At 45.6% G+C, this 26,482-nt stretch overlaps 1 protein-coding gene across 1 annotated transcript in view; it reads left to right on the top strand.

The window, feature by feature from the left end:
* Positions 1-26,482, top strand: part of XPO6 (exportin 6) — an 80,200-nt gene that overhangs the window by 15,853 nt on the left and 37,865 nt on the right. The window contains exons 2-9 of the mRNA XM_014936613.1: positions 3,003-3,093; positions 4,888-5,000; positions 8,486-8,683; positions 11,313-11,472; positions 12,398-12,475; positions 19,826-20,279; positions 24,473-24,599; positions 25,398-25,507. Of these exons, the coding sequence (XP_014792099.1) occupies positions 3,003-3,093; positions 4,888-5,000; positions 8,486-8,683; positions 11,313-11,472; positions 12,398-12,475; positions 19,826-20,279; positions 24,473-24,599; positions 25,398-25,507 (1,331 nt within the window). The remainder of the gene's footprint in view (positions 1-3,002; positions 3,094-4,887; positions 5,001-8,485; positions 8,684-11,312; positions 11,473-12,397; positions 12,476-19,825; positions 20,280-24,472; positions 24,600-25,397; positions 25,508-26,482) is intronic.

Genomic DNA, 26,482 nt, shown 5'->3' on the forward strand with positions numbered 1-26,482 from the left:
CAGGGGGTCTCAGGGATGAAGTTAGTAGTCTTCTTCACTGTAAACTTTTCACCTCTGTGTCCGGCGCCAGCTCAGATCACCCCTGGAGTTCGTCCAAACCACAGGCCTGGTCCTGGCTGGTTTTTCGGAGCTTCGGCCTTGGCTCCAGGCGCCTTGTGCTCGGCTCCAGGCGCCTTGTGCCATCCTCCCATCCCTTATCCGAGATAAGCCAGCACCTGCAAGGTTATACTACCCGTCTACGATAGAAAATTCTAAAATAGTTTAAAAACACAACCCACTACTAGACATTTCAAGGTTCTATGGATACAAACAACTACTAAATCCTCTCTTCAAAAAGATGAAGGGTGTTCCTAGGAGTAGGCTCTGTCATCTTGAAAACCTCAGCGCCGAGGCAGTTTGAAGTCGGTGGAGGACATGTCAGGTCCTCAAGGTTTATGAGAACCCTGCAATTTATTTCCAAAAGTAGGAAATAAATCTTTAATCTTGGAAAAAAATTGACTTATCTCAACTACTCTTCCTAGAGGATCGAATTAACTGTCTGAAAATGACTGAGCCCTGCCATTCCTGTGAGAAGAGCTGACACTTCTCAGTTAATCGAGGTGATCTTGATCTTGGCCAGTGGAGGGATGGGATGGAATGGGAGAGCAGTGCTTCTCAGAGAGGAATTTGCATCAAGTTGATCTGCTCCATGTTGGGAAACTCCTCTTTGAGGGTTTGCCATCAGAAGCTGCTGGTGAGAATCCAGCGGAGAAGGAAACTGCAGGGATTTGTGAAAATGTTGGATCTGTATTTCTGGATCTAGATGGGAACAAGGAGGTTCCAGAGGAACATGCGGCATTGTGCAATGTCCCAAAAAGAAATGCATAAAAATGGCAGTGTGGCTGTATCCTGATGTCATTAAGGACTCCACTTAATCAAATATGGGTTTGTTGGTTTTTGGGGTTTTTTTTTTAAGTGAGGCTTAACACCGTGTTGCTGTTATCTGGGAACTGGTGGCTGGTGGGAGGAAGGCTCTTATCCACCGTGTTGCCGTTATCTGGGAACTGGTGGCTGGTGGGAGGAGGACCTGGCTGTTGGGTGGCTGAAGGGGAGGTTTGCAGTGCAAGGGACTGTTAGCAGGGACTGTGGTTAATCAAATATGGGTTTGTTGGTTTTTTGGTTTTTTTTTTTTTTTAAGTGAGGCTTAACACCGTGTTGCTGTTATCTGGGAACTGGTGGCTGGTGGGAGGAGGACCTGGCTGTTGGATGGCTGAAGGGGAGGTTTGCAGTGCAAGGGACTGTTAGCAGGGACTGTGTATAAATAGATTAAAGGAGTGATAACGGGTGCTTGATCTTGCTTAAGCTGGCATGGATTTGATTGTAGGTTATTTTAAGCCAATTTCCCACTAATAATGTTTCTTGCTAAAATAGTCCTTGCTTTCTAGAGCAGGTCTTGAGAAATAAAACAGAGGGGACAAGGGAGAGAAAAGGTAGGATGAAATCCAGTGTTCCTTTATGAAGTAATTGAGAATGTGTGGTGTTCCTACACAGTGTCCACTTTCAGTTGCTTGGAGGACAGAGCTTAATGTGTCTTCCCAGGGTGTTGTGTTGAGTTGTTGGTTCTCCTGGGGGCTTACTCCAAGCCCAGGCTGATTGAGGAAGATGTCCTGCCACCTGATCCTTGCAGAAACTGCTCTATGGGGAATAGGAATGAGCAGAAGCCCGTGGTCTTTCTGCAAGTTGTCTCCTTGGCTCACCTCTGTGCAGGAGACAGAACCCAGGACTGGCAGTTTCTGCTTTTATTTTTTGAAGGCAGAACTTTCAGTTTTCTTTAATGGCTTGCTTTGTTTCTGTGCAGGGGAAGGTCGGGGCTTGAATCTTGATGCATTTATTATTGATAGTGTGTGCTGAAAACATTAGAGGAATGAGTAATGGCGTGGTGGGTACCGTAGCAGTGGTTTTCAACAGCGATCCATTATCAGGCTCAGACTGTAAGGGGAGTGCGGCACAACTGAGAGGCTGAGCTCAGTGGTGAGCCCTTAGTAGAATAAAATCACCCCAGCTCCAGAGGTTTGCAAAACTATAGTGACCTTGCAATGGCTGTATAGTAATTTTGATCATTCTTTTTAAGATATGTAGATGCTGAGCCATATAACTGATGAATTCCAATAATAAAAGCTAGATTTGGGGATGGGGGGATATTCTTCTTGATTCAAATTGCTGAATACTTGTATATTGCTTTTCAAAGTGCTGGAAATTCCTTTATCTTTCAAGGTGCTACTTCCTGAGCACCTTTGGTGTTGTGGGGGTGGCGTGTGGCACTGAGGCCAAGATAGGAATAGGTGTCAGGAGTCCCCTCAAAGATTTGTTATCTCCAAAAATTTATTAACTCCAAACATCTGAAAGCATCTTCAGGTGAACTTGCTGTCTTTGTGAGAATTATTTGACAAGGAGGAGCTAACTTAAAATTACTAAATGCCACCAAAAAAAAAAGAAAAGAGGAACCTTCTCATACGTTCCAGGATGGGTTCAAGGCCATGTTGGAGGGGGCTTTGACTTGACAAGGAGGAGCTAACTTAAAATTATTAAATGCCACCAAAAAAAAAAAAAGAGGAACTTTCTCATAAGCTCCAGGAAGGGTTCAAGGGCAGGTTGGAGGGGGCTTTGAGCAACCTGGTGTGGTGGGAGGTTGTCCCTGCCCAGGGCAGAGGGTGGCACTGGATGGGCTTTAAGGTCCCTTCCAACCCAAACCATTCTATGGTTCTTTATTGGTTTCATTATTTAATGCAGCAGAGCAAATGGTCCTCAGTGCCCAAAACTTTTACTTGCAGTGGACAAATCTTGTGGCTACGTGACCCCAGTGAGCAGATTGGAATTCAAATTCCAGATGATTTTGGTTTCCACCTGGACTTGGTGCTCTCGTTGGGCTTTAGGTGCATCTGGGACATGGAATATACCAACCTCCTGAGTGCAAATCAGAGTGGAAGGCAGTTTTAACTCTTCCCTCCCAATGTCATTCCCAGGCATCTGAAGACGCCTCGCTACGGGCCTTGGAGAGTCTAATGACAGAGTTTTTCCACAATTGCACAACGAACGAGCGGAAACGCGAGATAGGTGAGTTCATGCCACTTTTAAAGGGTGGTCCCCTTTGCTTTTTTCTGCCTGTAGACATTAGGAGATGTGACTTGGTCATATAAAAAAATATAGTCAATGAAAGTGCTCTTTCTGGTACGGAACCGGCATCTCAGCCTCTCCTGCTTGTGGCAGGTCCTAGAGATAATTAATATTCTGGGAACTGTCTCCTGCTGTGGGCACGGAGATGGAGTTTTTTCGTAAGGGTAGGAAGTTGACTGAGGTAGAAGGATGTGACCTTTTTTTCTGCCCGTTCATTGTTGAACTGCACATCCTGGAATTGTAGAATCATGGAATTACCTAGGTTGGAAAACCTCTACCTTCTGCCTGGAGATGGAGCGTGGACTTCAGATTTGTCCAGCATTGAGAAGGGAAAGCAAAAGACTGTCCCAGTTAATGTGAAATGGCAAGTGGGAATAAACAGGGAGAATTCATTTTGGCTGGTTTTATTGAACATGTCCTTCTGAAAGCCAGTGGAGATCTTGTGGGTGCTCTAGATTGGCTATTGCACCTGTGGTTAATGGCTGTAAATAGGCTGTGTGCTTTTATTCTCCAACTACTGTCATCTCTGTAACTTCAGTGCCAAAAGTATGAAAGACTTCTCCCACAGTCTCAGAGGTGTCTGGAGCACAAATCTTATGAGGAGGGGCTGAGGGAGCTGGGGGTGTTCAGCCTGGAGAAAAGGAGACTGAGGGGAGACCTTCTCGCTCTCAAGCTCCCTAAAAGGAGGGAGTAACCAGGGGAGGTCGGTCTCTTCTCCCAAGGAACAAGGGATAGATCAGGAGGAAATGGCCTCAAGTTGCTCCAGGGGAGGTTCAGATTGGATATTAGGGAAAACTTCTTCACAGAAAGGGTTCTTAAGCCTTGGAATGGGCTGCTCAGGGAAGGGGTTGAGGCACCATCCCTGGAGGTGTTCAAAAGACGGCTTGACATAGTGCTTAGTGACATGGTTTAGTGATAGTTTTTATCAAAGTGAGGTTGATGGTTGGACTAGATGATCTTGAAGGTCCCTTCCAACCTAGACAATTTTATGATTCTTGAAAATAAAAGAATAAGCAACTAGGCAAGTTTGTTCGTTTTTTTTTCTCCTATTGTGGAGATCTCCTGCTGTGGAAAAGGTAAAATCTTTCATCATCCCCCATTTTCCTGCTTAAATTGCAGGAAAGAAGTCAACTGATGAAAGTTTAAATCTGGTTATCCTGTAAAACAGCACTTGCAGCTTTTCCCTCTGCCACGTTTGCCACATGGGGGTACATTTGGGGCCATGTGGTCACTTAATGTGAGGTGACCAAACCCTGAACTCAAGTGTTTGGAGAGCTTTTTGATACAGTGACATACAAGAAGGGTGTTCTATAACGCTGTGTGTGATGTGAAGTACCCCCAGTCTTTCCCAGTGACCTGCTATTCTACCCACCATTTGGCTTTTATAAATAAAATGGCAATGCTCATAATATAATTTTTGTGTGATTTCCTTTAATACTTAGCTATTAGTCTGGTGTAGTATTTATGTCAAAACTGCGTTCTCAAATGACATACCTATTTTGTTTTCATTAAAGCCTATTGTTAGATCGCTTTTAGGGTGTTGGAGTGTGATGTTATTTTATTTCTTTTTTTTTCCCTCCTCCAGGTTGTTTTAGTCATTCCCTGAACGTGGGGTTTCTTCCACGCTTGGTGTGTTACTGTGCTACCAGTATACATTGTTAAGGATTTTTTTTTTTTACAGCTTCAGAATTTTAATATATATTTTTTAATACTTTAATTTTTTTTTTTTTTCAGAGGAGCTTTTAAATAACTTTGCCCAGCAGATAGGAGCCTGGAGATTCTGCCTCTATTTCCTGTCAAGTACCAGAAACGACTATGTAATGATGTACAGTTTGACGGTGTTTGAGGTAAGACGTGTGCTGTTCCCTGCTCAGTGCATTTTCTGGCTGGTACACTTTTATACAGCCATCGATTTCATTTGAAAATGTTTGTCTAGAACGGCAGTCCTAGTGGGTACGGTGATAAAGGAGGCTTTTATTGCTCTCTCCTAGAGAGGCTGCTTAATGGCAGGCTGAGAGTAGGAGAATATGAATCTTTGTACACAAATTGAAGAATTAATTTCCTGGCATCTCCCAAGTACAGATTGCCTACAGTTTCAGAGGCTGCTTTGAGTTTTCTGTACAATGCTTTTAAGAGAGTTATTGCTTTTTATACTCTTTTTATGGTCAGAAGTATGTGCATGACTACCTGATGCTAGCTCCTGCAAACTTTAATGCTAAAAGCGAAGACAAAGTTGCTTTTATTTTTCTGATGGTCTCGTAGTTATGGTTGATGCTCTTAAACTACATCCCACAAGCTTACGTGCTGGCTGTAGCACTAAGGTCTCTTTCAGAGAGACCACATCCCACTATTCACCTATTTATAAAAGATCAAAGTTACGGTTAAAAGCCTAAATATTGATCTGTGTGTCTATTGGAAGAAAGAAAAATGCTCTGTGAACAGCTCTGTTTCATCAACTGGTTTCTCAGTGACCAGGGCTGTGTTTTGCCCTAACGATGTCCTGGGGTTGGGTCCGTGTCACACCTCACCCTGGTCTTTGGTGGCCTCTATGTCGTGTTCCTGTCTGAGCTGTGCTCCTAAACCAGAGGGGTTTATAGCCTTCCCAGTGTGCCACTCTTCAGATAGAACAAACCAGCCTGTTCTTAAAAGATGTGTTATTTTGCCAAATTATCCGTGTTGTTGTTGTCATCTTCACTTAAAATGCTCACTTTACTGATCTGAGCTTGCACAGGGGGTCTGGGCTCGATCTGGTTTGCCTTCCTCTCAAAAAGGGCTAATTGTGACAAAATATATGGGATTTGTTCCCTGCTCCAGGGCTGGATGTCACACAGCAGCAGCCTGCCGTAATTAAACTGATTTTTTTGTGAAGAGGAAAACATGTTTGATTACTGAGCCTCTGCTTCTATGGAGGAGGGAGGGAAAGTTGTACTAACAAAATGATTGTGCCCAAGCTAAGCAGAACAAAGAAATCACTGTCCGAGTGTAGAGTGAGGGATGTGAGTCCACGGCTCAGCCGAGAGATGGGGATCTCTCCACTGAGGAGCTTGAATTTCCAGAGTTAACTACTATGGTGCTGCATGTTTGGTTGCTCCTCGTGGTCCATCCTAGCCTGCACCTTCATCAGTCCTCAACTATACGTAGTTGAAGACTGTATAAACACAAGGATTGTCCCCAGAACTTCCCGAGAATGGTGTATTTTCTAGCATGCCTAGGAAGTTAAAAGTGGGTCTAGGATAAAAATCCACAGCCCCTTTCCAGGTGAACCATTTTCACTTCTTCCTTTTGGAGAAGAGAACATCTTCCCCTAAAGGTCTCACGGCTGGAGAAAGCTGCCACTTCTAGGTCAAATGAGTAGGACAAAACTCAGCGGGCATTAAAGCATGAATATTAAAGCTAAAGCATCTTCCAGTTTTATTGCAGCTTCTGAAACTCTGGTTCTCAAGGAACTTTCATTTGGTTGGGTCACCGTTGCTTTTAAGCAATGCTTCTGGATCTCCTCTGTGATAAAACCCCAAAAGAAACCTCTTTGAGGCACTTAATGTATAAATATACCTCTGTACCTCTACCCTGTGAACAGGAACCTCTGTACAGCACGTCCGTACTGTGAATTGGATCTGCTTGGACTATAAATAATCTTCCATTTTCTGCAACAAACCACTTTGCAGCGTCTCCTGCTTTTGGGTTCTCGGAGCTGTGTGCCTGCAGATGGGCATAGACGGGGAGTTATCTGGGGAGGCTCAGCTCCTAATGCTCCAGAGCCCCTAAATGGGATCGTAGCAGAGCAGGAAAGCAATTTGTGACTCTGCTTTCTTATGGATTTTGTCCGGTGTGAAGTGGACTTAAAGCTTTCTGGTAAAGTGGTGTCCTCTCTGCGAGGCAGTCGCTCTGGTGACCTTCCAGCTTCACTTCAGGAGACCTGGCTGGCACCAAAGTCAACTGAAGTTGACCTTTCTTCCCCTCTTTTGTTTTCTTCTGCTTCGTACAAGACTATGCTTCCCCCTTTAAAGGGGAAAATTGAGGCTAGAAGATAGTGGAAATATTTTGTGTGCCAACTAGTCCTGCTTGACCCAAAACCAGTTAATAAAACCCCAGACCAGTAAGGTGCTGGTGGCTGTCGCTTGGCAGTTAATAGAGATGCTGGTGTATTCAAAGAGGTCTTGGTAGCAATTTCTGGGGCATTGAAACCCATCGTTGGTGAAACTCAGCTCTTGGAGGGCTTCTACAAATCTGTTGTGGTGGGGGTGTGTTTGGGGCTTTTTCTTAGAGCTTGTCCCTACACAGTGTGTGGCTGTAAGAGACACACGCGGGGAGTTTTGTTCAGCAGGTTGAGCCATCACTGTCTTCGGTTGCCCCATTAGGCACCAGAGCTTGTTCCAAGTTAGTTACTGGTTCAGGGTTTGCCCTCTCAAGCTGTTCTTGTTCTGCCAAGCTCAGTCTGCACACACTCACCTCTACGTGTTGTTAAAGGTGTCAGGGTTGGTCCTGGACTTAAATTTTAGCTCTTTGCCCAGCGAGCCTGTGTCAGAACTCTAACAAAACAGAAACATAGAATCACAGAATGGTTCAGCTTGGAAAATCACAACTCTAACAAAACAAACACAGAATCACAGAATGTTCAGCTTGGAAATGACCTTAAAGACCATCCAGTCCCAACGTCTTCCACCAGACCAGGTTGCTCCAAGCCCCACAAACTTAAAGACCATCCAGTCCCAACATCTCCCACCACACCAGGTTGCTCCAAGCCCCCTCCAACCTGCCCTTGAACCGCTCCAGGGATGGGGCAGCCACAGCTTCTCGGGGCAACCTGGGCCAGGCTCTCACCACCCTCACACCAAACAAGTTCTTCCCCACAGCTCAGCTCCATCTCCCCTCTTGCAGGGTCCAACCCTTCCCCCTCCTCCTGGGGCTCCCCTCCCTCATCCAGAGTCCCTCCCCAGCTTTCCTGGAGCCCCCCTTCTTTAGGGACTGGAAGGAGCTCCAAGGTCTCCCCAGAGCCTTCTCTTCTCCAGGCTGAACCCCCCAACTCTCTCCCAGCAGAGGGGCTCCAGCCCTCCCAGCATCTCCGTGGCCTCCTCTGGCCCCACTCCAAAAGGTCTTCTGTTTAACCTGCTAATAGCTGTTTCTTTGCTTATCTACAGGTCTGTCCCTGGCAGCACAGAAGGTTGAACTACATCATATGTAGATCTTTAAGATTTTACTGACCATGCTTTCCTTCAGGTCCTGGTATCTTTAAGGTTATCCTATTCAGGCACCTAACACTTCGCAGTGCTTCACTTAAGTTGACATTAGCATGTCTAAATGAGCTCATTTGGGGTGTCTCTTTCTCTTCCAGAACCTCATCAATAAGATGTGGCTCGGGGTCCCATCTCAAGACAAGATGGAGATCCGCAGCTGCCTGCCCAAGCTGCTGTTGGCTCACCATAAAACCCTGCCTTACTTCATCAGGAACAAGCTCTGCAAAGTCATCGTGGATATCGGCCGGCAAGACTGGCCCATGTTCTACCATGACTTTTTCACCAACATCTTGCAGGTAAGAAGTTTCTAAAGGGAAAATGTGATTTCATTCACAGCACGACATTATTTTGTTTCCTTGAGGAGTGACTTCCCTCAACAAAGACTAATTACATGAAAAACAAAGTTACTTCTTAAATTCCTTTTCCTTTTTCATTTTGCAAATTACCTTTAGCTTCCTACGTGTTACATTTCTTTCTAGCATTGTAAGTTTTTTGACAAAGGAACAATACTATGCAGCAAGCCCTTTGAATTTTAAAAATTTAGGGGTGGTTCTTGAAAATGTCGTGGTTGTGGGTTGTTTTTAAAAGAAAAAAAATCGGTAAAAATATGGGTGTATCACTGGATGATTCTCAAAAGTGAAGGTTCTGCATGTGGCTGTTGGAGATTTTTCACCGAATAGCCAAAGATACTCAAAAATCCTTGGCACCCCGTTATATGAAGTCCCTACTGGAACACTGTTGGGGTGTTTAAGAGGTTTTACAGGGAGTCCGGGGTATGTGTTTGAGGGTCCTGGCTGAGACAGTGCCATCAGTGTGAATATTGGTTGTAATTCAGCATTGCCACAGTGAAGCCTGAGCCAGGCTGCTGACTTGCTGCTGCTGGAGCCGAGCTAGGCAAACCTCCTCTTTGGGTTCCAGTTCTCTTAAAAATTGCTCATAATTGGCTTAAAGAAGCTGAGTGTAAACTGAAGCGCTGCACAGACGTTTTCTGCTGGCATAATGACATGATTTGGATGCAGCTCTGCCCACAGACAAGCCACAAGGCTGTTGTTTTCAAAAAAATCAAAGTCCCCGAGTGTCAGGAGTTTATTTGTTACAACAAATTGATCTAGTATTAATTGCAAAATTAAACAAAAAATGCTAACTTGGCGTACACAGCTTGTTACTAATTGATACAATCTCTTTTGGGATAGCTCTCTGTAATCACCTAGTGTCACATGCTGCAGTTTTTTTCCTGAATTGTCAATTTGACAATAAGTAGTCAGAGACAACTGTCTCTACTTAGAGTTTTGGCTTTCATTTCACCTGATCTGCAATTGAAATGCTTTCTGAGCTCCTACTTGCCTTTCTAGCACTTTGGAGGTTCTCTTAAGTGATTGCAGAGCCCACTTTGGGTACCTATTTTTCCTTAAGCCTCTCCTCGTGAATTCAGCTGCAGAAGAAAATGTTCCCATAAATTAATTTCTATAGCAGGCACCTTCCAAAAAAGTTCAGAGAGGGTGGAAGATAAACACTAATACTGAACTCCAAGACTTCAAAATAATGTAGAGTAGCACAGGAGCAGAATTCTTGCTTTTAGAGTTGCAGATGAGTCCTCTCTCAGGACTTTCTTCTGAGATCATTTGAACGTTGATAATTTGAAACATCATTTGAAGTTTGATTCTTCAACATTGAATCGTATCCAAATACTCTAAGTAGGCTTTAAAACTTCTACTGAACCATTGGAGGGATGGACAAGAAAAGTAACTTGGAGTATGGTATTGTCATGATGCAAAACCAGTGATTCTACATAGAAAGTGCTGCTTCCGTAGAGGCATAAAATCTGTTTAACATTACCATGCCCTAGAAGTTCAAGTAATGCTAAATTTCCTGGTTTCATCAGAAAATATTCTGAGAGATGTTAAGTCTTTCTGTAATTTACTAACAAGTTGTGTATTTTATTTAATTGTGTTTCTGTCTGCTCCTGTAACATCTTGCTTCCTTTCTGAAAGCCAAGCTCATGTAAGTCTAGACTGAGAGCTTTCAGATGGACTTTTTTTTTCCTATATATTTCGCCAAACTGTGTATCCTGAGCAATATTAACTCAGGCTGTCTCTGGTTTGGTGGGACAGTGAGATAAGGACCGAAGTCAGGCTGCCTTACAGAATTTACGACCTCAAGGATTACTTGTAGAAACTGTGATTGGCTTTAGGCTTTTTCTCCCAGAGGGAATAGCGCATAAATCATTTTGGATGTTCCAGGTCAGCAGAGGAGAGCAGGGCTGGATTCCAGCTGAAAATAAAACTTTGTCCCACTTGAATGAGTCTTTAATATCCCTGCGGCTAATGGAGGCGAAAATCATTGCTTTCTCTGGTCCTATTCCTGTGTGGTCCATCCGTGGTGGAAGTCACTCTTTTTAGGATAAATGAGAGGCCATGGAGATGCAAGGAGAGGTGGGATCCCTTAGCTGTGTTCTGGTGCCATCTGATATCTTTCTATGGGAAGGGATGGGCTTTTTAGTGGGAAAGCCCTTGGCTGATGGTGCAGGCTCCTGACAGGAGCGTGGCTGCAGCCCCGTTACGTGGTGAAACCGGCGATTCTGAGAAGCGATGATGGCAGCAGAAGGCAATAAAAAGAGGAGGAACAAACTGTTACTGGTAAACATGCTGGAACAGAGAATGTGTGCAATGACATTATGAAAGCTCTCGTGAAACCCCAGGGATTCCCATGGTGCTTGAGCTGTTGCAACACCGTAGATTAATGTCTCAGGAAATCAAGTGTTTGCAGTTCTCTTCCCTCCATGTGCAGCGCTGTGGGAACTGATAAATCCTTCCCTCCTGAAGCGCTGATCAACCCCCCGTAGCGTTACTGACCCCCCAGTTTGTTGGCTGGTGGCTTTGTGGAACGTTATCATCGCGTGTTACACGCCTGTTGTTCTCCTCTCAGTTAATTCAGTCTCCTGTCACCACTCCTCTGGGACTGATCATGTTGAAAACTACTTCGGAAGAGCTGGCGTGTCCGCGGGAGGACCTCAGCGTGGCCCGGAAAGAAGAGCTGCGCAAGCTGCTCCTGGACCAGGTGCAAACGGTGCTTGGGCTCCTCACAGGTATGAGTTACGGCGCTTGGAGTGTTGAAATTACAGTTCTCTGTCACCACCCTAAGATGCTGGCAGGATTGCACATTCTGGGTTCAGTGAAGCAACACGGGGGTGATGTCGTGGCTGCTCCCGCAGCTTGAACACTCAGTTCTACCCTCAGGCACTTGGGACAGCTTGCTGTGAACAGGGTTGTGCAGCAGAGCAGCTGTATAGCCAAGTATGTCCCCCTTCTTATGAAGAGGGATTGAGATTGGCATACTGAGTCCACCTTTGGAGTCCTCAGCACAAGAAGGACGTGGACCTGTTGGAACAAGTCCAGTGGAGGGCCACGGAGATGCTGGGAGGGCTGGAGCCCCTCTGCTGGGAGGGGGGGCTGAGAGAGTTGGGGGGGTTCAGCCTGGAGAAGAGGAGGCTCCGGGGAGACCTTCCAGCCCCTTCCAGTCCCTCAAGGGGCTCCAGGAAAGCTGGGGAGGGACTCTGGATGAGGGAGGGGAGCCCTAGGAGGAGGGGGAAGGGTTGGACCCTGCAAGAGGGGAGATGGAGCTGAGCTGTGGGGAAGAACTTGTTTGGTGTGAGGGTGGTGAGAGCCTGGCCCAGGTTGGCCCGAGAAGCTGTGGCTGCCCCATCCCTGGAGGGGTTCAAGGGCAGGTTGGAGGGGACTTGGAGCAACGTGGTGTGGTGGGAGGTGTCCCTGCCCAGGGCAGGGGGTGGCACTGGATGGGCTTTAAGGTCCTTTCCCACCCAAACCAGTCTATGATGATTCTATGATTGTGTGTAAAAGCACTTGGTAATTCCCTTGGGCTCAGTAGAAGACAGTGTTCCTTTTCAGAGCACTAATGATGTGTGCTGCTGACGATCTCCTGCCGTCTCTGGTATGTTTGATTGATCAAGCTGTCTTTTAGCAGCCTGTTCTGAAAAATGTCTCTTTGGGCAGGTATTTTGGAGAGCATCTGGGACAAACACAGCGTTACTGCTGCCACTCCACCACCATCCCCGACGTCAGGAGAAAGTGGTAAGGACGGAAGCTCAATATTTGTATTTAAGCTCCAAGATATTATTTCCATGTACTTTAACTTGCGGTATCTCTTCCTTGACTCTGTAACCTTTTGTATTAACCCTTTCTAAGAGCTGTTCCTAGGCCAACACGTTTGTGGTTGGAAAGGCAAACCTCACCTGAAGAACCAGTTCCCACTACAGGGGATGTCCCACTGAAAATGCCACCTCCTTGAAGGTTTCACCTATAGCTTCTTAGCCTCTGGTGGCAACAAACTTTCTGAAGTGCCAATGCAGTAAGCTGGCGTTATCAGCTATGAATTTTGGCTGTAAGCACATCAAAAACTGGAGTGGAGCAAAACAGAAACCCGAAGTAAAAACAAAAACTAACAAAAACCCCCAAAACACATAGCTAGGACTTTGTGCTTATTTATTGTGAAAGTTTGTTTTATACCTATTCCTGTTAGCCTTTTGTGTGGGTGTTTATCTGATCTAAACTCATTTACATGTGTATTTCTTGGTTACCTGCAAAGTGGAGAATGTATTTCCACGTCCTTGTCGTTGGAGCACATGTCACTTATCCTGTTAAGGCTAAGGAAGGGGATGGATGTAGAGGGTCACCTCAGGCATAAAGCTGATCTTGGTGACTACCAGAGTTTCTTGTGCCTTGATGGAACATGGATTGTCGATAACATTGAGCTCACTCAGGGGTTGTCCAGCTGCATGTGGGGTCTTGGTTTTCCAAGAGCAGGAACAAAGTGAGAAGAAATACTGTGATGTAGTGAAGTCAATATTTTGTTTAAAAGCTCTGTCTGCTTTTAACAAGAAAAAAAAACAAAAGAAGGGTTTAGGATCTGGAAACCTGCAATCACCAATTGTGCATGGGGAGAAAACGAAACCCTCATGGACCTGATAGCTCTTTCTGCAGGGTCATGCTGATACCAAGGTACAGTATGTTCTGTGAGTTAACACAGTTGTATCTTGTACTTTTTGTCTCGCTCCCTCGTCTGAGGGACCTTAAACAGTTAATTGAGAGCCGCAGATCACTTCCTTGTGGCCAGATAGCACTAGTCAGCTGAAGACAGCTGCCTGTGATAAGCTTTTGTTAATGTTTTGGTTAGTGTTAAAACTTTCACGGTTAAGTTGGAGCTGCACTTCAAGTGCTGCTTTCCTGTAGAAGAGCTTAAGACACTTCTGTGTTTATATACAAAACATCAACTCAAATGGGAAGGAGTATTGCCTTGGAGATTGCTGTAGCTAGCAAAAGTTTGCAGGGAAAAAGTATATTAATAGAAAAGAACTTGTAATATCAATTGGCAAGAGAGAGGGCAGGAATTCCAGCCTCACCCACCCTGGCAGCAAGAGCCTCCATGCTTTGGTGTGACTTTGGGTGAGATCGGGGTCTTCCATGGCAAAAAGCTGATTTATGTTAGTATCAGCTGTCAGTAGGAAGTGCCTCTGTGGCCATTAATGATGCTGTATTTGTACGAAACAGCTTGAATTGCTCCAGAAGATGCTGGATAGTGCAGGCACATCCAAGGCCATGCCTGCAGGAGGGGATGCTGCACCATGAACAGCTGGTTCCACAATTATCTTGGGGGGGAAAAAGTAATGCTGGTTTATTCTAAGGTGCTAGTAAACTGATACAGCCCAGGAAATCTATTTTGTTGTCTAGAGTTGGAATAAAAAACTCCAAAGAACAGTGGGACAAATTCTGGGCTGATGGTCAGTGGAAGCCTGTTTGTGGTGTCTTCTCAGTTCCTGGGGGAATGGCTGGATGGTGCTTGTGCTGAGGCAGCTTTTCATCCACCTGTGCGTTCACCTCGTGACTTCAGGTTGTATTTCTCACAGTGAAAGTGTGCTGCACTTCTGGGCCTTTCCTTTCTCCCCTTTCAGGGAAAACAAACAAACAAACTTTTCACACAACATATTTTCCAGATAAATCCTAGTAATTAAGACTACATTGGCAGATCCTTTAGAAGTTCAGGCTTAATTTCATTGGGTCCTGCTGGTGCAAACTCATTTATTTGATACTTTCTCTATTTTTTTTTTTAATATGTTCTGCCTTAACTACTCTCTCCATGTTAAAGCTGATTGTGCTTCAAGCTTTTGAAGTCAAAAAGGAAGAGCCCTGAGCGCCTCCCTCTTGCCCGCTCCTTGCTCACTCTCTGTATTTTGTCAAGGACTCTCTTTCTTTATTTTCTTTCTTAACCAAATGCCCCTTGGGTTGCTCTTTGGTGATATCATTGGTGGAAGGATTCACAGAGTAGAGTAAGAGCCCTGGTGGGGTTGCTAAAGTAGAGAACCTATGGACCTTAAAGTCATGGCATTGCACATATAATCACAGAATGCTATGGGGTTGGAAGAAACCACTAGAGATCATCCAGTCCAACCACCTGCCAGAGCAGGGCCACCCAGAGCAGGGCCCACAGGAATGTGTCCAGGTGGGGTTTGAATGTCTCCAGAGAAGGAGACTCCACCACCTCTCTGGGCAGCCTCTTCCAGGGGGCTCTTTACCCTCAAAGTGAAGAAGTTCCTCCTCATGTTGAGATGGAATTTCTTATATTCAAGTTTGTGCCCATTTCCTCTTGTCCTACCCCTGGGCACCACTGAAAAAAGACTGGCCCCATCCTCTTGACACCCTCCAGGCAGAGATGAATGCATGATTGGAAGGGTGAACTATAGGGCCAGCATGGCTTTAGTGAAACTCTGCCATGAAATTCTGCCCTGGACACGTTAATTGTTTCTCTGTCTTTAAAATTTGTGAAATCTGTAAGCTGACCAAATCTCTTGTTACATCTGAGTCTCACTCATGCAACAAAATATTCCTGGTTACTTGGTGACACTTCAACTTTTTTGTTTCTTAGATGAGGCCACCACTCTTTACATTCAGGTGAAAGTAAAGGTGTTCCCAAAGGAAAAATAAGTTTCAGAGTCCCTCTAAATGTTTAATATCTTCCGTCAGAGCCAAAATCTCTTTCAGAACTGGGAAAGTCTATGCTTCCTTTTTTCGCAGAGGGAAGCAAAGTGAAATGGTTACTTGCAAGTCTTGCACAGTTTTTAAATAGCACTTGAAGACATTGTTAAACTCATTTCTCCTACCACTTAGGCAAAGGAACTCTGATAATGTCTGTGTTGGGAAACATTTGGGTTATTGCATCCGTATAGAATCCACTCAGCAATAATCTCTCGGCCTCCAAATGTGGTCTTTGCATGATTTATAGCTCTTTACTTGATGAATCCCTTCTTGAGGCACATTCATAGAATCATAGCGTTGTTGAGGTTGGAAAAGACTTTTAAGATCATCAAGTCCAACCGTTAACCAAATGCTGCCAAACCAACCTCTAACCCATGTCCCTCAGCACCACATCTGCCCAGCTTCTAAATATCCCCAGGGAATGGTGACTCCACCATTGTTCTGGGCAGCCTCTTCCAATGTTTGACAAACATTTCAGTGAAAATTTTTTTCCTAATATGCATGCTAAACCTCCCCTGGTGCAACTTGAGGCCATTTCCTCTTGTCCTATCCCTTCTTCCTTGGGAGAAGAGACCCACCCCCTCGGCTACCCCCTCCTTTCAGGGAGTTGGAGAGATCTAGAAGGTCTCCCCTCAGCCTCCTTTTCTCCAGGCTGAACACCCTCAGCCCCTCCTCACAAGACTTGTGCTCTAGACCCCTCACCAGCTTCTCTGGACCTGCTCCAGCCTCTCAATGTCTTTTTTTGTGGTGAGGGGCCCAAAACTGGACACAGCCCTCGAGGTGGGGCCTCACCAGTGCCAAGTACAGGGGGACCATCACTGCCCCAGTCCTGCTGGCCACACTGTTCCTGATACAGGGCAGGATGCTGGTGGCCTTCTTGGCCACCTGGGCACACTGCTGGCTCATATTCAGCTGGCAGTTGGCCAACCCCCCCAGGTCCTTCTCCGTTGGGCAGCACCAGCCACTCTTCCATAAGCCTGTGGTGTTCATGGGGTTGTGGTGACCCAAGTGCAGGGCCCAGCACTTGGCCTTGTTGAACTTCACACCATTGGTTGTGACCCATCGATCCAGCCTGTCCAGATCCCTGTGCAGAGCCTTCCTGCCCTCCAGCAGATCAACACTCCCACCCAACTGACTGAGGGTACACTTGAACCTCTTGTCCAGGTCATTGATAAAGATATTAAAGAGGACTGGCCCCAACACTGAGCCCTGGGAAACACTACTTGAGACCAGCTGCATTTAAATCCATTGACCACCAGTCTCTGGCCCTGGCTCTCCTGCCAGTTTTTCACCCAGCAAACTGTGTGCCCATCCAAGCCACGAGCAGCCAGTTTCTCCGGGAGAATTCTGTGGGAAGTTGTGTCAGAGGCTTTACTAAAGTCCATGTAGACATCCACAGCCTTTCCTTCATCCATTAACTGGTCACCTTGTCATAGGAGGAGATCAGATTGATCAAGCAGGACCTTCCTTTCATGAACCCATGCTGAGGGGGCCTGGTCCCCTGGTGGTCCTGCATGTACCACATGATGGCACTTGGGGTGATCTGCTCCAGAACCTTCCCTGGCACCAAGGTCACACTGCCAGGCCTGAAGTTCCCCAGATTGGAGTTCTGAGGGAACTCCAATGAGGGAAGAAGTTCCCTCCTTCCAACCCTTCTTGTGGATGGGCGTCAACATTTGCGAACCTCCTGTCAACTGGGACCTCCCCAGTTAGCCAGGACCACTGGAAATGATGATATTAAAGACTGAGAAAGCAAAGAAGGCATTGAGTTCCTCACCCTTTGTCACTATGTTTCTGCCCTGTCGAGTAAAGGATGGAGATTATCCTTAGTCCTCCTTTCATTGCTTGATGTATTTATAGAATGTTTTTTATTGTCCTTAACATCAGAAGCCAAATTAATTTCTAGTTGCTCTTTGGTCCTTCTAATTTTCTCTCTGCATGACCTCAGGACATCCCTGTAGTCTTCCTGGGTGGCCTGTCCCTTCTTCCAAAGGTCATTAACTCTCTTCAGGTCGTAAACTTACTCCCTCACTGACGGTAAACAAATGAGTAACAGAACAGTTTGCTGCTGCTTGCGCTGATCCAGCCTCATCCCAACCCCTCCCTGAGAGCTTTCTCCTGGTTAGTGAAGGCTGTTCATCCTGTAAATGTATCAACTGTTCACAAAGACACCAAATAATACAACTTAAAATGCCTTAAACTCTGAGCTTCAGTAGGTTAACCTGGTGCAAAGTGTTCACACCAACTGCTGTGAGTCCCAAGGACCTGCGGTTTCTGGTGCCGATGGATTAAAAGATCAGAATCTTCAGTTCTCATTGATTTTTGTGGAGTTTGCTGGAGCAGGTGTTTGAAAGAGGCACATCTGCTCCTGTAAAAGCACAAAGCAAACAGGTCATCCACTGTCACGTACGGAGAGTTGTGAATGTTACCACGGAGGCTGGTATTAATCATAAGACTAAGTCCAGGGTTATCGAATTTGGCTGAAGCAGCGTGATGCCTTAAATTCCTGGAGCAGAGAAAGAAATAACAGTAATGTATAACAGTGACTTATGAATTTAGTGATATAAAACATCTATCTTGATGAAAAATGGAGACTTAAAAGGAATCTGTTCTTCACGCATGCTTTTGAGTACTTTGGAATTAGCTCAGTAAATCATAATCTATTGGGGTTTTTTTTGTACCAGTACTGTGTTGGGTCATTTTGCTCTCAGAGAAAAAAATACTCAGATTTTCCAGGGAGAACTTTCCATTCTGTAACAAAGTGAGTGCCTGGGGATTTGTAAAGGTGAAGAGACTATTTGTACTCAAGGACAAGTGTGTTGAGTAACCTAGGGCAGATGAACGGGTTTTCAGCACATGGTGTGGTGAAGCCTGCGAGTTCAGGGAAGGGCAGCTTCCAACCCAGCTGGTGGAGTTGGCTTGGATTTCCATAAAGCTTTCAAGAAACTTGCTAGAAGATTTTGAGAAAGTGAAGGCAATTTGGGGATAAGGAATTTCTCTGTATTGTTGATTAATTGGTTGGTAGGAGATAAAATGTAGCGGAAATGGTCCCCTCTTGTCGTGAGGACACCTGTGGAGCACTGCTGGGGGCTTTCTCATGGACATATTTGTTAGAGACCTGGGGAAGGGCTCAGTAGAGAGACAAAGAGTCACTGAGGTGGTCAGAATAGTGAAAAGGTATGACTGAAGACTCAGAAGATGATCTTGCAAGTCTCTGGGCAAATGGAAGGTGAAATGCAATGCAGGTAAGGGTCTCTCTGCCCAAACACAGGTTATAAATACTCATCTCGTGCCAAATCATGGGCTTCAAACTCGCCTTCGATAGCCAGGATTAATTTCTTGAGATCATTCTACAAAAACTTGGATTGGTAGCAGTCAAAACCAGGTAACTGCTGTGGTGCTGTACGGAATTAAGGTTCATCTACATGAGTAGTGGCTGCAGTTCTGGTCTTCCTGTGTCAATAGGTGTAGAGTAAAAGTGAAAACTTTGTAGAAGGACAACAAAGATGATTGAATGGCTTCCATATAAGTGGCGAGAAATAGTGCTCTTCATTCTCTCAAAGAAAGTGAGAGGAAGAGGAAAGAGGAGCTGTGATGGATGCTATTGAGTGACATGGAGAAGGTGAATGGAAAGAGCTTATTTATTTTCCTGTTTTGGGTACAAGAGATAGGAAAGGAAACTGGCAGCTGACAGGCCACAAACACAAACCATCTCTACACAATGTCCAGTTCACCTGTGGAACTCTGTCACAGGATGGTGCAAATATTAAATTTATCTGGCTTCAGCTGGAAACTGGATAAACTCATGGAGGTTAAATCCTGAGGCTGTGCAGAATTCTTCAAACCCAACCTGGCTTGGGAAATCTCTGTAACGTGAGGAGCCTCCTCTTGGAGGCTGAGGAATGTGCTATGTGCCTGCCGTGGGGTTTTGGTCACTGAGTAAAGGCACAGTAATAAGTAGGCTCTTTGGTGGGACTCAGAAGATCTGCTCTTAGGTCCCCCACAAGCTGTCACACACAGGCAGAAGCAGCTCTGCCCAGGTTCAGTGTAACGTGGATGTGCCGGAGAACTTGCGCAAACTTACATCGAGGGTGCTTGACCTTGTGAGGAGAGTGAATTTTATCATGAATTCCTCTGGTACACTCCAAGGCCTTGCTATGATCATCCGGACAGAGGTTCAGAAAGTTCCAGACTACAAAAACCTGCTAGTTCATCTCAGACAAATGTTTGTAAGCAACTTGCTGAGTGCCAGGGGCTCTGGTGGCTTTTGTTTCCTAGGTAGGGCTGGCAGTTGCGCTGTTTGAAGGCAGTTGCCCTGATTTCTGATGGAGATGTCTGCTTTGTTTCCCAGGTGACATGATGGAGATCATAAATCTCTGCTTTGTTTCCCAGGTGACCTGTTAAGTAGCCTGTTGCAGAGTCCCAGCGCGGCCAAATTGTTGAACCAGCCAATCCCCATCCTGGACACGGACAGCGAATATATCTGTTCCCTGGCACTGGAGTGCCTGGCACACCTCTTCAGCTGGATCCCTTTGTCTACCAGCATCACCCCCTCGCTCCTCACCACCATTTTCCACTTTGCCCGCTTTGGCTGCGACACCCGGGTTCGGAAGATGTCCTCTGTCAACGGCAGCAGCCAGAACTCGGTGTTGGGACAGGAGCGGGGCCGACTCGGCGTCTTGGCCATGTCTTGCATCAATGAACTGATGTCCAAGAACTGCGTGCCTATGGAGTTCGAGGAGTATTTGCTACGAATGTTCCAGCAGACTTTCTACCTCCTGCAGAAGATTACCAAGGAGAACAACGCCCACACGGTGAAGAGCCGGCTTGAGGAACTGGACGAGAGGTAAGAGCAACCAGACAGCCAAGCAGCTGTGCTAGGGCCTCTTGCTTTCTAAAGGACTGTCTGTGTTATTTTGCGGTCATGCATGGTGTGTCTAATGGCCTTTTTTTCAGAATACTGTGCTGGGGGAGACGGGCAGAAAGGTAGGTGCCCGCAGGTAAGGTTCTGGTTTGCTAAGGGACCGTGGTGGCACAGGTTTGTATTCTTTCCTCTCCTCTTCCTCCCCTTTCCCCCCCCCCCGCCCCGTTCGTTGCTGTTTGACTGCAGGTCTGAGGTGGCACAAGAGCTGAACCTGCCCTTCATTCAGTTGTAAGAGAAAACAGAAGAGGCTCAGTGAGGTAAAGGCACTTTCCTGGTCGGTATCTGCCTTCTCCGCTTAAACTCTGAGAGCGGGTAGATATTCTGCAAGTCATGACTTGAAAGAGAATAGAAATAGTTCCCTGTCCTTCATTGAGATGTGACGGTTTCCGATTGTTTTTTTTTTATTTTTGCTATTTTTTTTTAATTTTTAAACTACACCTGAAGACGGCCTGGGGAGCTCCATTCCCAGCTCCACCACAGGGGCTGACTGGAGGCAACAGGGAAGCGGCAGCATCTCGGGAGGCTGCGTGCTGTCATTTTCCAGAATGTCCCTACTGCCCTTATTCCCTAAAACAGCTCGACTCTCATATCGACTAGTCCTACACGTAGGAGAGGAAGCCAGGCTCATCCTGCTGTGGTGTTGAGTGGTGGAACCCGTGTGTTGGCAGGGTGGTGGAAGAGGTGACAGCTTGATGCTGCCGCTCATGGCAGCCCCGCGGAGCGGTGCCAACGTTGGCAACTCAGTTGCCATGCTGCCAGTGTGCTCAGTGTCTCACTACGGACACTCGGTGATGGGAATACATTTCTAGTGCTGCTGTAGGAAATGTTTTATCCACAGACACAACAGTGAGGTCTTTGGGGTTTTTTTTTCAGTTGTTTTTCTTTGATACCCACTTGGGAGGAAAAAAATAGGAAAAAACCATGGGGAAAATAGGAAAAAAACTTTTGTAGAGATGACTTGCATGTTTCTTCTGTAAAATTCCCTTTATCCATCTCTTTGGATGACCTTGTAACTTTGAGATAATAAATCTAGATGAATCACAACTCCTGTTTAACAGTGAACTCCACTTGCTCATGTTTTGACTAACTCGCTTTGACTTCAGGGTCGCTCTCTTCCTAGAGATCAGTGTTGTAGGACGGTGGAAATCTGGCACCTCGGCATACAAGATGTGTGCTCAGAGAGCCAGAGGTCACACTCTGGGTTTCAGGAAAGCTCTCCTGGAAACCCACAATTCCTTATTTAACTTTGTTATTTTGCGGAGAACATCAGCAAGGAGCCTTCGCTGGCAAGGCTTGGGAAGGTCTGTAGTTCTGTGGCAGCCCCACGGAGCGGTGCCAACCTTGGCAACTCGGTTGCCACTCTGCCAGTGTCTCACTACGGACACTCAGTGATGGGAATACATTTCTAGTGCTGCTGTAGGAAATGTTTTATCCACAGACACAACAGTGAGGTCTTTGGGGTTTTTTTTTCAGTTGTTTTTCTTTGATACCCACTTGGGAGGAAAAAAATAGGAAAAAACCATGGGGAAAATAGGAAAAAAACTTTTGTAGAGATGACTTGCATGTTTCTTCTGTAAAATTCCCTTTATCCATCTCTTTGGATGACCTTGTAACTTTGAGATAATAAATCTAGATGAATCACAACTCCTGTTTAACAGTGAACTCCACTTGCTCATGTTTTGACTAACTCGCTTTGACTTCAGGGTCGCTCTCTTCCTAGAGATCAGTGTTGTAGGACGGTGGAAATCTGGCACCTCGGCATACAAGATGTGTGCTCAGAGAGCCAGAGGTCACACTCTGGGTTTCAGGAAAGCTCTCCTGGAAACCCACAATTCCTTATTTAACTTTGTTATTTTGCGGAGAACATCAGCAAGGAGCCTTCGCTGGCAAGGCTTGGGAAGGTCTGTAGTTGTGTTGGCTATTGCCATATCCTTAGGTTCTGCTCCTTGGATGGGTTATCCACAGGGATTGTGGTGTCTGTAATCATGAGATCCCTCTTCATTCATTGCTAAGGTCTAAATTAGGGAGGTAACTAAGATGTTCTGGAGGAGTGGAGCTTTCTCTGAGCGGGTTCTTCTGTCCTCTCCGTGGAAAAAGATGGGAGGATTTTCCTTTTGTCACTTAAGGACTATGCTTTTACGTCCAAAACTAAAGAATTTACCACATGAAACTGTCGTCATGGCGTGGACTAACAAAATCATGAATGAAATTGGCACTGAAGAAAACTGCCTTCAGTAGGTGGTCATCTTCAGAACCTGCTTGCCCTGGGGCTGTCCTTTCCCTTCCTCTCCTGCTGCTGATTATTTTTGTTCTGTTACAAAATCGTTGTGGATTTGAGTGGTTGGTACCAACAAACTGGTCCAGAAAGTGTGAGATTAAACTCTCTTTTGCTTTATGTGTGTTTGGCTTTCGCTGGAAGATCCCAAAAGGTGGGAAATGGCTTATGAGGACACAGGCAATGGCGTGGTGGTTGCAGAAGGGGCTTTGGGGCTGGCAGAGCAAGGGGGCAAGTAAGAATTTCACAGGTCTTGGGTCAGAGCCTCTAGAAGATAAATGAAAATAATTAAAGGCAGCGTTTGAGTCTGGACTCTTATCTTTTGCTACCTTTGCTTTTGAAGTGTTTGGTCAGTGATCGGACGCATTTAGCAGTGTCTTGTCAAATAGGTGGTGCCAAATGAAAAGGAAATGCAATCTTTTTGCATATTTAAAGCTCTGTGTGGTTCTTACAGGCTCCTAATACCCAACAGCGCTGCAGCTCTCGGTTAGCAGGCAGTGCTCTTGCTCTTGAGTGAGTTTTCATTAGAAAGAGTTGAGGGGGTTCCCAAAAAAATCCAGAGCTTGCAGAGGGAAAGCAGAACTTTGCTAAGCCTAATTTATTATTGAAAAGAAAAACTTGAAGGACTCCTGCACTTTAGAGTTTGTACCGTTTGGGAAGGATGGGGCTTACTTTAGTGACATGATTTAGTGATGTGTTTTTTTGTTTTTGGCAGAGTTAGGTTGGTGGTTGGACTAGATGACCTTAAAGGTCCCTTCCAACCTGGACAATTCTATGATTCTCTGATTTTCTGTGCACACCCCCCTTGTCACTGCGTCGCCGGAGCTCTTTCTGGTTGTGTGTGATGTTGGAGTGCATGGACCCTGTGCACTGATGGATTACGTAGCACTTCCCATATAGATAGATACGAAGATGGTTTCTAACCTCTGTGCACACCCCCCTTGTCACTGCGTCGCCGGAGCTCTTTCTGGTTGTGTGTGATGTTGGAGTGCATGGACCCTCTGCACTGATGGAGCACTTTCTGTATAGATAGATACGAAGATGGTTTCTAACCTTGAGGAAGCTGTTGTTGCACAGGGTCTGATCTCATTCCACAGTAAAAGCTTATTCCCCTCTGGGCTTTGTAATTCTTCCCCAGCCACAGACTCAAGGAGCAGGCTCCTTCTTGGATTTTCACTTTGTAAAGTCCCAAGCGTTGAGTAGTTTGGAGGAAGATTTCTTTCTCTTTATAGTCTTAATTCAGTCACAAAGAGATTTCTCTTTATAGTCTTAATTCAGTCACAAAAGGCTGGGCTCAGTGTGGGAACTTCTAGATAGTTGATCTCCGTGGCAGAAGCAGCCGTCCCCTCCAGCTCTTGGCTCCGTGCCTCTCCCACCCCCACCGTCTCCTGTAAACTCTTAACACCTCTGTTGTTAATTCCTGCATTAACTTCTTGCTTCCAGCCAAATTCCTCAGGGCTACAGTTTATTTCACTAATCCTACCTGCCTAAGTAAGATGACCCTCACTATTAAATACTTATTTTTCCTAGGGCGGGGGGGTATTTGTTCTTATTTGCAGGCCTGATTGCACTCAGTTATATTTATCTGAATATTAAAGTTGCTCTTGACTAGACTGTCTTTTCTGCTGTTTCAGGTGTTAATGGAATGAAGGGTTGCCCGTCCTGTAGGTAATTGTTGCAGGGCTTTATATTTTAATTGCTCTACTGGCTGTTAATTGTAACTTTCTTTTTAATGAAAGGATTTTGAGTGAATTTTATCGCTATCTCAATGCAAACGCTTTCCCTTGTGGCATCCTTCCTGTTTTCTCAGTTGTGTTTTCTGTTTTTTTCTCCCTTGTAGCTACATTGAGAAGTTTACGGACTTTCTCCGTCTCTTCGTGAGCGTCCACCTCCGGCGAATCGAGTCCTACTCCCAGTTCCCCGTGGTTGAATTCCTGGCGCTCCTCTTCAAATACACTTTTCATCAGGTACAGCCCTGCGACGTCCTTCTCCCTCCCTCTGCTCTCTTGCTTTGCACGGCAGGGCTGGCTCCATTGCCCCAGTGAAGTCGACACCTAAAGTTAGCTCAGAAAAAAAAAGCAATTATCTTGTCTAACGGGCACTTCCCCAGGAGTGCTGGGGACCTGGAAATGGATTAATGTGCTCTTGGATTTAGTTGGAGACAGCAGTCACGTGGAGTTACCACGTGAGATCAACTTCTCTGGGCTTCTGCTTTGATTATTTTAACTTTGCTTCTGCTTTGATTTTTTTTTTTTTGCGCGTGGACAATATTGTCTGGAAAATTTTCTCTGGCTTATTTTGTGTTTGGGGATGCTTTTCTTTCTCCAATCTGCTGCTTTGACTGTATCTGCTGCTTTGCATGTAACTTTTAGTATTAAAAAGCCAACCCTGTGGCTTTAGGAAAGTGTCACCTTGCTATAGAAGGTGTCACCTTGCTGTGGAAGCTGTCACAATGAGACTCGGCCCCCTTTACCCCCCATTATGTGAATAATGACAGGCAGGTTTATAAAATGCTAAAAGCTGCTGCAAGCCATGGGATGGGGTATGCCAGGAGCAGCCTTCTAATTCCTGGGTTCCCACCCTCCTGCTAGAGCTCTGCTTTGTCTTTTAACAGCTATAAATCCCTCCAGTGACCTCCTAGAAATTTTTCAGTAAAGCAAGAAGTTCTACTCGTAGATTGAAGCCCGTGCTAACTCGTATTTTCATCGTGTGAAAACATCTTACCCCAGCTCGCGATACTCATTGTGCATTTTGGTGTGTTTCAGCCCACCCATGAAGGTTACTTTTCATGCTTAGACATCTGGACGCTCTTCTTGGACTATCTGACTAGCAAAATTAAGAGTCGTTTGGCAGACAAAGAAGCAGTACTCAACAGGTAAGTGGGTGTCAGGGCTGCAAAAAGACTTTGTGGTCACCAGGGAAGGACTGTGAGAAATAAGTTATTGTTTATTCCAACTTAGCGTGTAGTTGAGTCCTTTCTTTCTCTAAAATTGGAAAGCGTACTGAGTGTAAACTTCAGTGTTTCACACTCATTCAGAAGAATCCAAACTGGGCAAGGTAGGGCAGAAAGACTGTCACCTCCATATGTTGTGTGTGAACCCAGCAGCCAGAGGAAGGCAGCTCTGCAGCCCAAAATAGAACTGTGACATGTTTTAGCTGATTTTAGAGCACATTTTAGTACCTATTAGAGGAGGAGACCGCAGAGTAAGTTACCCAGGAAGTGTTCACACAGCTCATACAACTATTTAATTAATTAGTTGTTTTTTTTTTAATTATTTATAAGGATTTTAAAATTCTTATTTAAAGGGAGGATGTGTTTCTGAGCAACATTGATGAGACTGTGTTTGGGATTTAAGTTCCTCTTCCTTACCTCTGATGCTAGTTGGGTATCAATTGCAACAGTGGTGGCAGCTCTTCCTGCGTAGGTGCTGCATCCTGAAATGGGGGGCTCTTTTTGCCATTTTAAAAATGTGGTGAATATACTGGTATCCTGTTTGAGTTTCGGAAGCTTAAAAGTGACGTGGCTTGTGCCGCATTTCATCCTGCTTAGTGCAGAAGGAAGCTGCTTTCCCTTGAGCACACTAAATATACCTGGTTGGTATTTTAAAGGCATCACAGAATGCTATGGGGTTGGAAGGGACCTCTGGAGATCATCCAGTCCAACCCCCTGCCAAAGCAGGTCCACCCAGAGCAGGTCCCACAGGAACGTGTCCAGGTGGGGTTTGAATGTCTCCAGAGAAGGAGACTCCACCACCTCTCTGGGCAGCCTCTGCCAGGGCTCTGCCACCCTCACAGCAAAGAAGTTCCTCCTCGTGTTTAGGTGGAACTTCCTCTGTTCAAGTTTGTGCCC

This window comes from Calidris pugnax, unplaced genomic scaffold (assembly GCF_001431845.1).
Source record: "Calidris pugnax isolate Ruff unplaced genomic scaffold, ASM143184v1 scaffold17, whole genome shotgun sequence".
NCBI classification, from domain to species: domain Eukaryota; kingdom Metazoa; phylum Chordata; class Aves; order Charadriiformes; family Scolopacidae; genus Calidris; species Calidris pugnax.